The sequence below is a fragment of the Mustela putorius genome, unplaced genomic scaffold (assembly GCF_011764305.1).
Source record: "Mustela putorius furo isolate JIRA1106 unplaced genomic scaffold, ASM1176430v1.1 tig00000224_pilon_pilon_pilon, whole genome shotgun sequence".
Taxonomy (NCBI): domain Eukaryota; kingdom Metazoa; phylum Chordata; class Mammalia; order Carnivora; family Mustelidae; genus Mustela; species Mustela putorius.
In genome coordinates, this window is record NW_025421321.1 from 2,664,555 (window position 1) to 2,680,797 (window position 16,243).

The following is a 16,243-nucleotide window of genomic DNA, read 5'->3' on the forward strand; positions in this document are numbered from 1 at the left end:
ATATGTTTATAAAAAATTAAAAATTAAAAATAAATAAATAAATAAATAATAAAAACTTTCTTTATAAAAAAAATCTCAGTGCAGAAATAAAATCTAATCAGGCTGAAATTATAAATGCTTTAACTGTGATGCAGTTTAAATTGGATGCTCTAACAGGTTGGGAAAATGAGGCAGAAGAGAAAGTAAGTAACAAAGAACACAACTTGATGGAAAAGGAAGCTAAGGAAAAGACAAACAACTAATGGACCTTGAGGGGAGGCTTTGGGATATCAGCTATACTATAAAGTGAAACAATATTAGAATTACTGAGGTTCCTGAGGAAGAAGAAAGAGAGAGAGTGACAGAAGGTAAATTTGCACAAATCATAGCTGAGAATTTCCCTAATCTGGGGAGGGAAACACATTTAAATAAAAAAGGTAGGTACAAGCCCCTCTCCCAAAATCAGTAAAAATAGACCAACACCATTGACAGATGAAAGGATAAAGAAGATGTGTGTATAGTCATCAGAAAGGATGAATACTATTTACATTGACGTGAATGGAACTGGAGGGTGGTATACTGAGCAAAATAATCTGAGAAGGACAATTATCATATGGTTTCACTCATATGTGGAAGATAAGAAACAGCACAAAGGCTCATGGGGGAAGGGAGGGAAAACTGAATGGGAAGTCATCAGTCAGGGAGAAAAACTATGAGAGACTCTTAACTATAGGAAACAAACTGAGGGCTGCTGGAGGAGAGGTGGGTAGAGGAAATGGGGTAATTGGGTGATGGTCACTAAGGAAAGGCATGTGATGTGATGAGCACTGGGTGTTATAAGCAACTGATAAATTATTAAGTATTACATCTGAAACTAATGTTGTACTAAATGTTGGGTATTTGTATTTAAATTTTAAAAATCCCATGACCAAATGTAGTTTATTTTAATAATCTAAAGATTATCATTTTTATTACCTATATTAATCACATGATCCTTTTTTTGGTCCATAGATACAAAAAGTTCATTGATAAAATTCAACATCCACCTTTAAACATAACTGAATGGAATGATGGATATTTTCTTAAAATGGTAAGACATATGTATCTCAATCCAAGCCAGCAACACTTTGTTTAATGAAACAACACGAGAAGCATTCTTATTAAAATGAGGACTATATGATAATGTTTACTATCATGGCCATTATTTAGCTTTGTACTAAAGGTGACACCCAAATTTAATGAGACAAGCCAAAATAAAATTATAAAGATTGTTAAGATATAATATTTACAGATAATATGACTGGAAATATATCTGGAAACCCCAAGAAAAAGAAATGAAAAATCATTACAATCAATAAGAGAATAGAGAAAAACTTTAAATACCCCTAAAAAAGAATTTCTAAACAAAGGGAGAAAGATAGTTTATTGAATAAAGGATAGGTAGCCATCTGGAAAAACAGTATAATCCAGGGGCACCTGGGTGGCTCAGTGGGTTAAAGCCTCTGCCTTCAGCTCAGGTCATGATCCCAGAGTCCTGGGATCTAGCCCCGCATCGGGCTCTCTGCTCGGCAGGAAGCCTACTTCCCCCCTCCCTCTCTGCCTGCCTCTCTGCCTACCTGTGAACTCTGTCGAAATAATAAAATATTAAAAAAATAAAAATAAAAAACAGTATAATCCAACCTCGTACCTTTCACCATGATAAACTGCAAATGAATCAGAGATCAATGTGTGTGTATACATATATATGCATCAGGTAAGCATTAGAGGATAAAATAACCAGAGTAAGGGTGATAAGGAGAGTCGATGGGCCTCAGTTACATAGGATGGACGAAGAAGGACTAAGGATGTGATATTGGAGCAGGGACCCAAAGGAATGGAGGGAGCAAGCCTTGCCACTATCTAGGAGAAAAGTATTATGGGTGGAAGGATAAAGTGCAAAGACCATGAGGCAGGATCAAGTCTGACATTTGGTGAAAATGCTAAGATGTGAACTGAAAAAGGAAGCCAGAGGCCAGACCTTATAGGGCCTTGTGGGCCATTCTAAAAATACTACCCTTCACTCTGTGACAGGAAACCACTTGGGGAGTTCTAGGCAAGCGAATGAGGCACATTTCAGTGAAGGCACTGAGAATATAGCAGGAAGAAGCAAGGAAACCAGTAAAAGACTACTGCAAAAATACACATAAGATATGAACGTTTGGCTTTGGTTATAGTAGTGAGAATCATAAAAGTACCAGAAAAAAGCAAAAACACACAAGAATTCATTCCCACTAGAGAACACAGAAAGCTTAGCCAAAATCTTTAAAAGAGAAAACCTGACATGATTCAAAATAAGACTAACCTTCCTCCTTTCTTAATAATTTGTCTTAAAAGATACAAAGGCGATTTCCAACTTTGATTTCCTAACAACTAGCACAAACACTGAAATGGCTATTTCTGTTTTGCATACCCAAGAATTAATCACCCTTTTCTCAACGATCAGCAGATTCAAATATCAAGATGATATAAACAGGTCTCTGAGGAGTGACAGACAAAGATACAAGGGGTGCTACTAGTACCATTTTGAACTCCTCAAGCAACTAAACCATAGTTTCTATAAAATCATGTTCTCTGGGTTTAGTTAGGCTTGTAAACAATTATGTTAAACTGTAACAAATTCAGATGTTGAAAACAGCCTGCATATTGCTTTGGTAGCTGAATTGGTTTTGGGGATAACCTAAACCAAAGTTTTGATTGTTTTTTTCTTAAAATATTTTCTTAATCTCATACAATTTCAAACACTGTTGTTCACTCTGATGAAAGACATTTGATGACTAAAAACTATTTTAAAGATAGCCCCCCCAAAATTTAAAAAGGGCTCAAACATATTTTGTACACCCATGTTTATGGCAGCATTATTCACAATAGCCAAAAGTGGAACCATCAATGGATAAACTGATAAAATGTAGTGTAATCATACAATGGAATATAATTCAGCCTTTAAAAAGGAAGGAAATTCTCACAAAGGGGACATTAAGCTTAAGTGAAATTAAGTCAATCACAAAGAGATGAATACTGTATGACTCTATTTACATGAGGTACCTACAGTAGTCCAGTTCATACAGACAGAAAGTAAAATGGTGGGTGACCAGAGCTAGGGGGGAGAGGTGCTTAATTGAGGGAAGAGTGCTTAACTGGTAAAGATTATCAGTTGAGGAAGACGAAACAATTCTGAAAATAGATGGAGATGGATGGCTGCACAACAATGTGAATGTACTTAACACTATAAACTGTACACTTAAAAAACTGGCTATCATGGTAAATTTTGTTGTATGTCTTTTACCACAATTAAAAAAAAACTATTTCAAAGAAAATGAATAAAAACTAAAACTGATATGTAAATGGCATTTTGAAAATGATTTAAAAAATAAAATATGCTTCTCACCTGTCCATGATTAAACTTCAAATAAGGTGTCTACACAGGCAGTCTTCAACCTCCAAACATTGTATCTGGAAGCCTCTGAACCACCTCCTGTACTTAGACTGCTGTGCAAAAACCAGCAAGAAGCTCAGGCAGCCCAAGTTTCCATGTCAGCAGTGCTACTGTCTTAGCTGGGCAACATTACCTGTTCAATATACTGTATACTGAGTACCAACATTTAGGAGTGGGGAGTGGTGAAAAGAACAGCAAAGAGCAGCATGATAGGGAGGATGTAGTCACATACAGAAATGGGTATGGAACATAATTACCTGCCTAAATTACCCATATCACCATACCTGTCTATACTAAACTCAATTCCTGAGTCTCTGAACTGTGAGCTATCAGAAAAAACAATTTTGTAACACATAAACAAGGTAAAGAATTAATTTTGTAAATCTTTAACTCTGTGTTCTTTACCTTTTGTTATTTACCTACTTTTTTCTCCATATAATTCTCACAATCTGAGAAATTTTCTTTTGATCCAACAATTCTACTTCCTAGGTATCTATTCTTTCTTATAGGTATCTATTCTACCAAATAACTTCCCACATGTGCAAATTTGCTTTTGTGAGAATTAGTTTGTATACAGAAGCATTGTTTGCCTTAGCAAAAAACTAGAAACAACCCAAATATCTGTGAAAATTAACAAAAGGAAATCTCATTTAGAATGGAGTCAGAAGAAGGAGAGCCTGGATGGCTCAGTTGGTTGAGTATTCAATTCTTGATTTCAGCTAGGGTTGTGATCTCAGGGTGGTGGGATCAGGCCCCAAGCAGGGCTCCAAGCTCAGCAGGGAGTCTGCTTTTCTCCTTCTTCCTCTCCCTTCCCCCCTCTCGCTGTTCTCTCTCTCTCCTCAATTCTCTCTCTCTAAAATAAATAGGTATTAAGGAGGGCATGAATGTAATGAGCACTGGGTGTTATATACAACTGATGAATCACTGAACTCTACCTCTGAAACTAATAATAAACTATATGTTAATTAACTGAATTTAAATAAAATATAAATTTACAAATAAAATAAAATAATCGGATAAATAAATCTTTAAAAAAAAGTGGTGTCAGAAGGCCAGCAGGGGGATGCTCATGGCCTACCACGTGTGGTCAATTGCAGACCCAACAGGAAGTGATGCACCTTGCACATGGATACTACTTTACTAAGCCAGCAGGAGGAAGAAAGTTTTCCTCCTTCCACATCAAAAGTCCAGCCAATGAGAAATGGTCGTGACCCTGCCAATGCAAAGTCACTATACTTCCAACTCCCAGTTTACTCCAATGGGCTTTCTGTTTATAACAGCCCTCCCACCCATCTACCCTCCCAACCCCCCCAACCATCACCACCACTTTTGTATGAAAGAGCATTCCTCTCCTTTGTTCTCTGGTCTTGTCTGTGGTTTTGCTGTAGCTTGCTTGACCTGGATGGCAATTCTCTGCTATACTGAATAAACCCAGTTTTGCTGGTTGAATACCTGGCAGTTTTATTGTTTAAGGTTAACATATCCATCAACAGTCATCTTAAATGAATAAATTTTTTAAGAAACTCTTTATGTACCAATATAAGATCTCTAAGATCGATTTTTCATAACATGGCAGGCTAACAATCTTATGATAAAAATGAAAAAATAAGAATGTGTGTGTGTGTATAGAGACATAGCACACCTACAAAAGAACATGAGAAAAAACTAGTGAAATTGCTTTCTCCAGGGAAGGGAAAACAGTGACTGAAAGAAGACTTTTTTTTTTAACTTCATTCACTTTTGTACCTTTGAAACGATTAGCTATGTGAATGTGTTATCTTTTAAACAATATACTCAATTTAAAAAATTCCTTCCTTGTGTTAAATATTCAGAGAACTCTTATTTTACCCTGATCCCCAAACCAGGCAAAGACCCTACCAAAAAGGAGAATTTCAGACCAATATCACTGATGAATATGGATGCTAAGATTCTCAACAAGATCCTAGCAAACAGGATCCAACAGCACATTAAAAAGATTATCCACCATGACCAGGTGGGATTCATCCCTGGGCTACAAGGATGGTTCAACATTCACAAATCAATCAATGTGATAGAACAAATCAATAAGAGAAGAGAGAAGAACCCCATGGTCCTCTCAATTGAGGCAGAAAAAGCATTTGACAAAATCCAGTATCCGTTCCTGATTAAAACGCTTCAAAGTATAGGGATAGAGGGAACATTCCTGAACTTCATAAAATCTATCTATGAAAGACCCACAGCAAATATCATCCTCAATGGGAAAAAGCTTGCAGCCTTCCCACTGAGATCAGGAACACAAGGATGCCCACTCTCACCACTCTTGTTCAACATAGTATTAGAAGTCCTAGCAACAGCAATCAGACAACAAAGAGAAATAAAAGGTATCCAAATTGGCAATGAAGAAGTCAAACTCTCTCTCTTTGCAGATGACATGATTCTTTATATGGAAAACCCAAAAGACTCCACCTCCCAAACTACTAGAATTCATACAGCAATTCAGTAACGTGGCAGGATACAAAGTCAATGTGCAGAAATCAGTGGCTTTCTTATACAACAACAATGAAAATACAGAAAGGGAAATTAGAGAATCGATTCCATTTACTATAGCAACAAGAACCATCAGATACCTGGAAATAAACCTAACCAAAGATGTAAAGGATCTGTACTGGAGGAACTACAAAACACTCATGAAAGAAATTGAAAAAGACACAAAAAGATGGAAGACCATTCCATGCTCTTGGATCGAAAGAATAAACATTGTTAAAATGTCTATACTACCTAGAGCAATCTATACTTTTAATGCCATTCCGATCAAAATTCCACCGGTATTTTTCAAAGAGCTGGAGCAAATAATCCTAAAATTTGTATGGAATCAGAAGAGACCCCGAATCGCTAAGGAAATGTTGAAAAACAAAAATAAAACTGGGGGCATCATGTTATCTGATTTATTTTTTAAAAAATAGTATATTCATTATCTATACATTTAATTATTTGATTCCTCAGCTTTCTCTCTCACACTAACTGGCAGGTGAGATTTTACTCTCTAAAATACACCATGGTTTGTTTTGTTGTCAAAAAATATTGAAGCACGCGGGCGCCTGGGTGGCTCAGTGGGTTGAGCCGCTGCCTTCGGCTCAGGTCATGATCTCAGGGTCCTGGGATCGAGTCCCGCATCGGGCTCTCTGCTCAGCGGGGAGCCTGCTTCCTTCTCTCTCTCTCTGCCTGCCTCTCAGTGTACTTGTAATTTCTCTCTGTCAAATAAATAAATAAAATCTTTAAAAAAAAATATTGAAGCACGTTTCTTCAAGACAGGCTATATAACACAAACCTAAAACTTGACCCAAAATGGGTTCATATCATCTTGTGTTACACCAGAAAAGCCCGGCTTATATGGCAAAAAAGACTCTGTTACAGTATCAGATGAGGGAATGAAAGCATCATTAAAGCAATTATGCAACTTAAAATATGCTATAAATTTGACAGCATTCAGAGACCACTATCAAATGCACAGTTACATGTGCATATCAAATGACTCTTAAGTAGATTTCAAGAGGTAATGCAAAGGATTGCTAGGTTAGTACCCTGTGCCCCATATCCCTCAAAGGGCTAACCACAAACTACTTGAAAGCTCTTTTATGCTGGGATGGAAGGCCAATGAATTGATTTTCTTATCAAGTTTCATACACACTTCCTACAAGAAATGTCTCAATAAATGGTAACAATAATAAATATTACATAAACATATAGTAATAATAAATATTACATAAACATATGTGCATATATGAAATATTAAGTATTAAGCAACAACTAAAAATAAGGGTTATGCAGAAATATGCAAAAAAAAAAAAAGCTCATAATATGACATTCAACAAAGCAGAACAGAAAGGGAAAGCTCAAGGAATTTTAGTGACTAGAAGTCCCCATGTCTTACTGTTGGGTAGCAAGGTCCTTCTGAGTGAGTGCCAGGCCCCACTTTCTGATTCTTCTACTACTTTGACCACTCACTCTGCTTCAGCTACACTGGCTTCCCTGGTGTGTCTTGAAAATACCGTATCTAACAATTTTACCTGCCCTAACACCTTTGCTCTAGTGGGTCCTGCTCGCTACAACAGTCTTCCAGACCTCTGCATGGCTAACTCTCTTACCACTTTTATAATTCTATTATATTGGTATTATTATCATCCTCACTATACCAATAATTTGACAAAAGTCAACTAGACCATAGCTTCATGTTGACAGGGGACCTAATTATCTTGCACTCTGCTGTACTCCTAGTGTCTCACTGAGTGCCAGGGTAAGTGCATCGTCTATAGACAGATATTTGTTGAATGAAATAAAGTTGTATTTTCTAATTTTTTTATAATGAATACACATTTCTTATACAACAAAGTATGCATATTATGATCGCAACTATGTAAAAAATATATGTTATCAGGCAATATGCAAACTATGTCTTATTAAGGTGGTAGAATTAAAAGGGGTGTCAACTTCTTATACTTAAAAAATATTATTATATATGCTTCAATTACTAAAAATAAATCTTCCCATTGTGTTTCCCTACAGAACATTCTTTCATTTGAAAGCTTTTAACTGAGAAAACAGGTTATACGTATGTAGGATTCATGACTAGAAAAGAAACATGGGTGTGTATATACTACGTTGGTACACTGTTGAAAATAAATTGCATTTGTCATTTCATTGAAATTACCCTTGCTTTAATCTCCTTAATAATAAAAACATATTAGAATGAGAGAATAAATTAAATAGCAGGAAGGGAAGAAGTGATACTGCTCAAATCAAGAAAAATCAACTGCCAGTGAAAAAGACACCAAACTAAGAAATACAAGTAAATTCACAAATAACTTTAAGATCCAGAGAACATATTTAATGCATGTAGCATAAGGTATTTGATAATTCTTTGCTATATATAACTGTATTATAATATATAATACATTTTACCCATATTCATAATTTAAACAGTACTCAAGTATATTTCTTTGCAAAATACTCAAATATTTTCTTGTATTTTGATATTTTAGGCAGATAAACAGACTGATGCAACTAAATCTACACTAGAATCCAACCTTGTTAAACAAAGAAAAAGAAAAGAAATACCCAACATCATGAATATTATTCATGGTTAAAAGAGAGAAAGTAATGTACATATGAAGTAAATGTACGTATCTTCGGATAGTAAGACTTTCCTTCCAGTTTTCAGCCTTCCAAATTTCTATTATTTTTATAATACAAATAAAAAGTGCCTTCAAAATGTGCTCAAATACATTGTTGCCATTCAAGTGTTAAATGGTAGCATATTACCTTAGACAGGCAGTTTTTAGACCGCAGAACAGAATGAACTAAATAATACAAATACAAACTTAAGTCCTCCTATTTAAACTAAGTCTGACAAGAAAAGGAAAGTACTCTTTGAAAAATAAAATAAGACTCAAGTTCTTACACAGCTAAACCCAGATAAGTGAGTAATAGCTTTTAACCACTGACAGGAAAAAGAAAAAGAAACCACAAAATAATTTTCTAAAATCAACACTACTAAGTTATTATATGATATATACTCATGCCCAAAAGAGGTATTATCAGAAACCCTCAATCTAAAAAAAAAATATGCTCATGATATATACATTGAGGTAAATCAATGTATAGATCTTAGTTTACACTCAAAGAAATGCATTTTAAAGTAAAATATACCTAGATCATAAAGAAATACATTTTAGCAGCTTTCAAAAATCATTTCTCATATCTGAAAAGATGAATCTGGGGGACGAGCACAAGAAGGACAAGAGAAAAAGCACCACTCTATAAGAGCTTAACATGAAGTATCCAGTGGAGATGGAGTACCCTATTGCTCCTCAAACTACTGTAAGAACTGGTCTGCGATTTCCAATCCAGCAGAGAGAATGCAAGACTTTAACAAAATACTGTCAACAAAGAGGCTATTAGACTGCAGGGCTCTCATACCTTCGGCAGGGTACCCTACATAAACAAATCAAATTCTAAAGCAGTCAGTGCACTTGAATCTGAGAAAACAAAATTCAAGAAAAACTAATCATCAATGCCAATCAGATTTCTTTGAATTATAGAACATGAACCTCAAGTAAATCTATCATAACAGCCAAATAACTATATTTCCCCCAACAAGGCAACCATTTGTGTTATAGCCAATTAAATAATTTCTTTGCTCTGCATCCCTATCTTTTCTATAGAAACCTCTGCCCTAGCACTACCTGCAGAACACCCTACCTATTTTCAGATTTGGTGCTATCCCTCTGGAATCACTGTTTGCTCAAATAAACTCTTCAGAATTTGTTTTACAATACCATTTAAAAAACACTAGAAATTAAATAAAACATAAAAGCCCAAATTTTTAAAATTATTGACCTTGATAAAATTAGTAATTTGACAACTCCTACACAAGTTTTAAACACTGTTTCTGTACTGACTTGTGTTAGAGACCAGTAAGCACTTTGAGTACTCCTGGGCAAGAGCCTGGCCCACTGACACCTTCCTCCAGCCTCCTGCTCCAAAGCACTGAATGCACATTGGAGGAAGCCCCAAGGCTCAGCAAACCACTGCAAACACAATGCTTGAAACATGCCACCTCATGCATAGCTGGCCACCAAGACTCATTAATTGTGTGACATAAGCCATCTGCAAATCGATTCTTATTTTTTTTAAGATTTTGTTTACTTAGGGACACCTGGTAGCTCAGTGGGTTAAGCCTCTGCCTTCAGCTGAGGTCATGATCTCAGGGTCCTGGGATCGAGCCCCGCATCAGGTTGTCTGCTCAGCGGGGAGCCTGCCTCCTGTCCTCCCCTGCCCACCTCTCTGCCTACCTGTGATTTCTGTCAAATAAATATATAAAATCTTAAAAAAAACAAAAAAGATTAGTTTATTTATTTGACAGAGAGAGACACAAAGAGAGAGGGAACACAAGCAGGGAGAGTGGGAGAGGGAGAGGCAGGCTTCCTGCTGGGCAGGGAACCCGATGCAGACTTGATCCCAAGACCCTGAAATCATGATCTGAGCCAAAAGCAGATGCTCAACACACTGAGCCACCCAGGCACTCCTGCAAATCCATTCCATCAAGATTTCTCTTCCCACAACGTTTTCCTCTGAACTTAAAATAAATAAATAAGCATGTGTGAATTATAAAAATGGTGAAATGAGTTTCTCATCTCAAATCTAGAAAAAACAGAACATAAAACAAATAGCTAGATAAGTATTTGCTGCATTTTAATCTATTATTCGTTTAACCCCTTCAATACAGTTCTTTGGTTAATATAAACCCAGTACCTAATGGGTTTATATTAAAAATATAAACCCAGTACCTAATGGGTTTATATTAAAAATAGAAAAATATGGGTGCCTGGGTGGCTGAGTGGGTTAAGCCTCTGCCTTTGGCTTAGGTCATGATCTCATGGTCCTGGGATCGAGCCCCGCATTGGGCTCTCTGCTGAACAGGAAGCCTGTGCTTCCTTCTCTCTCTCTCTGTGTGGCTTTTTGCCTAGTTGTGACCTGCCTGTCAGATAAATAAACTCTTAAAAAAAAAAAAAAAAGAAAGAAAAATATATTAAGCAAATAAATATACTTCAGTCAGAAATTATCAAAGATTCACCCATTTCTAATCTTCCAAAAGTTTTCCATCACTAAAAATGATATGGCTTTCTAGGAATCCACATTAGAAACTGCTTTATTTATTCAATTTGAACAAGAAAAGATAACCTTGGATTTGAGCATAATCTGAACAAGGTAAACACATGTGAATGAACTGAACATCTGCTGACTTTACTACTATTTCCCCATATGTGAATGTTATGGTGCCACAAAGTCATTTCACCCAAGTAGGTCCACTATTTCATAAAATTATATTTAGTTTTCCTTTGGCTACAAGATTTCACCTCCGTCAGGAATATTCAGACAGATTTGTTTCTAATGAATAGACATTTGCATCTGGTAAAATTTTTGTTTTCCTCAGTAAGAAAAATCCTGGGTGTTTCAGTCAGTTAAGTCTCCAACTCCTGATTTCCACTCACGTCATGATCTCAGGGTTGTGAGACCGAGCCCTGTGTCGGGCCCATGTGGGGCTCCATACTAAGCAAGGGAGTCTGCTTGAGATTCTCTTTCTCCCTCCCCCATCCCCATACACACTCTCTCTCTCGCTCTCTAATAAATAGATAAGTCTTTAAAAAGAAAGAAAGGGAGCACCTGGGTGGCTCAGTTAGTTAAGCATCTCTCTTTGGCTCAGTTCATGATCCCAGTGTCCTGGTATCAAGTCCTGAATCAGGCTCCTTGCTCAGGAGGGAGCCAGCATCTCCCTCTGCTGGACACTCACCCTGCTTGTGTGTGCACTCTCTCTCTCTCTGAAAAATAAATAAATAAAATCTTTAAAAAATAATAAAAAATTTAAAAAGAAAGAAAAATCCTATGAAACTTGATTTTAAGTCTACCCACTTTAAACAAGTAATCTGGGGTGTCTGTGTCTCAGTTTTCTAATTTTTCACTTTTTTGCTCTATAGCATATATTAGTAAGTTAAGATATAAAACCCCAAGATTATTTAACTAGGTAGTTATATCCCCAACTATAAGTGTAAAATCTTAGCATTTGCAAATGGCTAAAAATATTAATAAAATATGTCAGAGAAAATTTGACATTTGGGGGCAGGAAAAAAGCCTCTAGAAAACCTAATCACAGTGCAATGGTAGAATGTATCTTGTTACACCTAGAATCAGAAACATTTTTTTCTAATCTAAGTCCTACCTCCACCTAACTATGGAAGCCATGGACAAGTTACCTGACTTTTCTAGGCCTCAGTTTTTCAACCCTCATAAGGATGTTGTAAAAGAAAAATGAGAAAGTATATAAAATGAATTAAAAATGTGAAGCCATATGCTGAAGGTACCTAGTAAGAAGTAGAACTATGCTTTACACCCAGCTGTTAGGGATTCACCCACAAGCACCAAGTACCACAGACTGCTTACTACCACAATGAGCAATGACTTTCCAATTTTAGTTTCCACCTTCTGGAAGGCATAAACATTCCATTTTAGAAGAGCTGTAGAAGGAAGGGAGAATAGGGAAGAGGAAAAGTTACAAGTGAAAAAGAATTAGTGAGGCAAAATGTTTGCTTATAAGTCACGGGGTTACTTACGGTTCAAGAGCAATACCAACCAAAGCAAATGAAAATATTTATGTTCAACATCCCCATACATATCTGGGCTAAATTAGGAACCATCAATAGTAAGTTAAAAGAACTTACTACAGCAATATAAAAACCAAAAAGAAAAAATAAAGCCACATACAGCAAAATATTACAAATATGCATGAAAAAAAAGGAGCCACATATACACCTGAGTGCTCCTCCCACCCCCCCACAACCCTCCAACAAAACAGTAAGGTTGAAGAAGAAACAGGAATATGGCTTTGTCATATTCTCCCGTTAGATGGGGACACACTTGAACATCTCCTTCTAAGTAAGCAGGGAATACAGGATTAGATCTGTCAGAATGATGAGACAGGGAAGAACAGACAAGGAAGCTTGAAAACATGAATAACAATGTAGAGTATATGCACATAACTGAGATGAGATGAGGTGAGTACTGGAAATTGTGCAATGTTAATGGAAATTTAGACATATAACTTTAAGAGATGTTATTAATAACAATTACACAACTGTCAAAAATACTCCTTAACCATTTCTATTATAAAATACAATATATCTGATACATAGTTATACATTCAGAACACAAAATCATTGACTGTCATTTCTTTATCTAAAAACTTTAAAACTTACTAGATTCCACTGTCATCTGAAGCAAACTATCAATGACGTTAGAAAGTAGTCCTTTGCTGGATATTCGTAGATGATTTAGTATTACTGGAACAGCTTGATATTCCAAAAACAAGACTTTTCCTTCATCTGTCTTCAAGTCCAAACAGAGAGAATCAAATGCCTGAGCCAGGTAGTCAGCTAAAAAACAGTATATAAAATCAACTGTCATTATCATTATCATTACTGTAGCTGGTAATCAGAAACAATAGAAAGAAAGAAAGAAAATACCATCACTTAAATTTAAAAGGGAAACAAAAATTAAATGACCAGAGATCATTTACAATCTGTTAGAACTCAAATGCTTGAGGGGTGCCTGGGTGGCTCAGTTGTTAAGCGTCTGCCTTTGGCTCAAGTCATGAAACCCCATGTGGGGTTCCCTGCTCAATGGGAAGCCTGCTTCTCCCTCTCCCACTCCCCCTGCTTGTGCTCCCTCTCAAATAAATAAATAAAATCTATAAATAAATAAATAGAATAAATAAAATCTAAAAAAAAAAAAAAAGCACCCAAATGCTTGAAACAAGAAATTATACTATGAGGGGTATAAATTTCATTCATATTTTAACATCAAAATAACAATAAATTGTTTTTATTACAAGAAAACAGTTGATTTTAATAGTAAAGGCCACAGTGATGCTTATTTTTTCATATTTGATAACCACCAGATGCTTTCAAAAGTGTTTTTATTTTTACCCAGCATTTGAGATATTTTTTTGTTGCTGCTCAGTGTTTACTTATTTCAAAATGTAACTTTACACGAACTTTTAATTGAGGATTTCTGTCTCTTAATAAAGATCAAACAGCATTCAAAAACAACTCAAGAGGACTAGATGTTGTGCTCTGGTGTGTTGTTTATCTGCCATTAGCACAGCATGGTTTTGCCAAGGCCAATGTTATGATGGCACCCACTAGATCAGAATCCCTGAACTTTTTGAGTTATTATTTTAGGTTCTTTTGGATAATACCCTGAAGTGGAATTGCTGGATCATCTAATAGTTTTATTTTTAAATTTTGTTGAATTTCATACTGTTTTCTATAGTGGTTCCATTTTCATTTCCATGTATGTCTTAACATACATCTGTTAAGTATATATTGATGGATGAATGGATGAATAAAATGTGGTGTGTGTGTGTGTGTGTATTTTTTTAAAAGAAACCCTGGACCTTTCTTTCTTTTTTTGCCATATGGTAGTTCTATTTTTAATTTTTGGAGGAACCTCCATCCTGTTTTGCATAGTGGCTATACCAATTTACATTCCCACCAATAGTGCATGAAGGCTCCCTTTTCTCCGCATCTTTGCCTGGAACTTTCTTAAAGACATTCCACAGATGATTGGGAAGCCTGTAGAGCCAGGACTGAGTAGCACCAATTTAACGACAATCAATGCAAACAAGATATTAAGATACTTATATCGTTACACTTCAAAACACCAAACAACCCAAATCAGTACTCTTAAAACAATTTTACATTGTGCTTTTAATTGTACAAGAATATTCCAGTTTCCTAAACTCTTTCAATATACTATTGAAAGGAATTTAAAAAAAAAAAAAAAAAAAACTGTTTGTGCTGTTTAAACACTAGTGAGTTAATTTTTCTACTGATGATTTCTGGTTAAATAAGGCTCGAGGATACTTTAAAATACATTGAAAATATGACAGAACTACCCCCCATTAAAATTTACTATCTTCTGGCTGATGTGTTGCATTTCATCTTTGCTCTTTTAGTTTACATAAACTAAAGAAGTGATTTAAAAGCTTAATTACTAAGAATGAGAAGCTGGGGGTACTTGGGTGGCTCAGTGGGTTAAGGTAATGATCTCAGGGTCCTGGGATCCAGCCCCACATCAGGATCTCTGCTCAGCGGGAAGCCTGCTTCTCTGCCTACTTGTGATCTCTCTCTCTCTCTCTCTCTGCGTCAAATAAATAAATAAAATCTTTAAAAAAAAAAAAGAATGAAAAGCTGAGGATAATCTGTGTATAATACCTAGGAGAGAACTGAAATACATAAATATATATTAAAATACATATGAAAGAATTTTGAGAAATTAAAATCTGTACCTCAATCAGTTATTTCTATTCCTTCCAATAAATCTATTTGAAATCTAAATCTATTCCTTCACTACTCTTACTTTTGGTAGAATTTAGTTCAAAGAACACTGCCATTATTGTATTTAATTTTGGTAATTAAATAAAACAAAACACTGCAAATAAATGTGTATTCAGGTTAAGCAAAGTTGCTAGATTCTGTTCAAGTATGTCTTATTTAGAAACCTATATTTATTTAGCAAACAGTAGAAGAGTATAGATGAACCCTGAACTCAAGTCTTCACAGAAACAAAAGTTTTTATCACAGTGCCACCTACTGTTTTTGGCACAGATTACTTCACTTCTCATTAATACTTCATCTGAGATTAAATAGGCTAAGTGGTACATGATACAGCAAATCTGTGAAATTAAAAAATTGTGCCTAATTAATTTGGGGGGATAGTATTTGGTGATTTTATTGTTATGTTGCCTTGCCTTTTAGGGAGAAGTAAAAAAATTCTATCATTATTTTAATTTCCCTAATAGTGAAGATTTTCTAAAATCAATAACAATTTAACTTCTAAGAGAGTATTTTAAGAAATTTCAGTTATCAATCATACCAAAACTGGTTGTTGGTTTAAGCAACAAGTGTTTGATGGTGTATTATGAAGCAATACAAATCTAATGCAGTCTAACAGACCTCAATTCTGATCTCAAGTAAAACCAACTCAGAAGTTAGATAATACTAAATAATAATGTTTATAATAATACTAGCAGGTAGCACTTACTATATGCTACACTCTTTGCTAAACCTTCACATTAATTCTCATTTAACCTTAAAAATTGGTTTTAACCTTAAAAATAAAAATAAAAATTGTGGTGAAACACAAAAAAGAAGGGACCTGCCCAATGTCACATGGCTAGTGATGGGGATGAGACTCATC

General features: G+C 35.5%; 1 protein-coding gene across 11 annotated transcripts in view; it reads right to left on the bottom strand.

The window, feature by feature from the left end:
• Positions 1–16,243, bottom strand: part of CCDC138 (coiled-coil domain containing 138) — a 154,160-nt gene that overhangs the window by 49,203 nt on the left and 88,714 nt on the right. For 8 of the 11 annotated variants that reach the window (XM_045077597.1, XM_045077599.1, XM_045077596.1 and 5 more), the window contains one exon: positions 13,240–13,416. In XM_045077597.1, coding sequence (XP_044933532.1) covers positions 13,240–13,416 — 177 coding nt within the window. Of the gene's footprint in view, positions 1–11,773; positions 11,809–12,348; positions 12,502–13,239; positions 13,417–16,243 lie in introns of those variants that run through there. The other 3 variants (XM_045077600.1, XM_045077598.1, XM_045077601.1) reach the window with 3 other exon arrangements.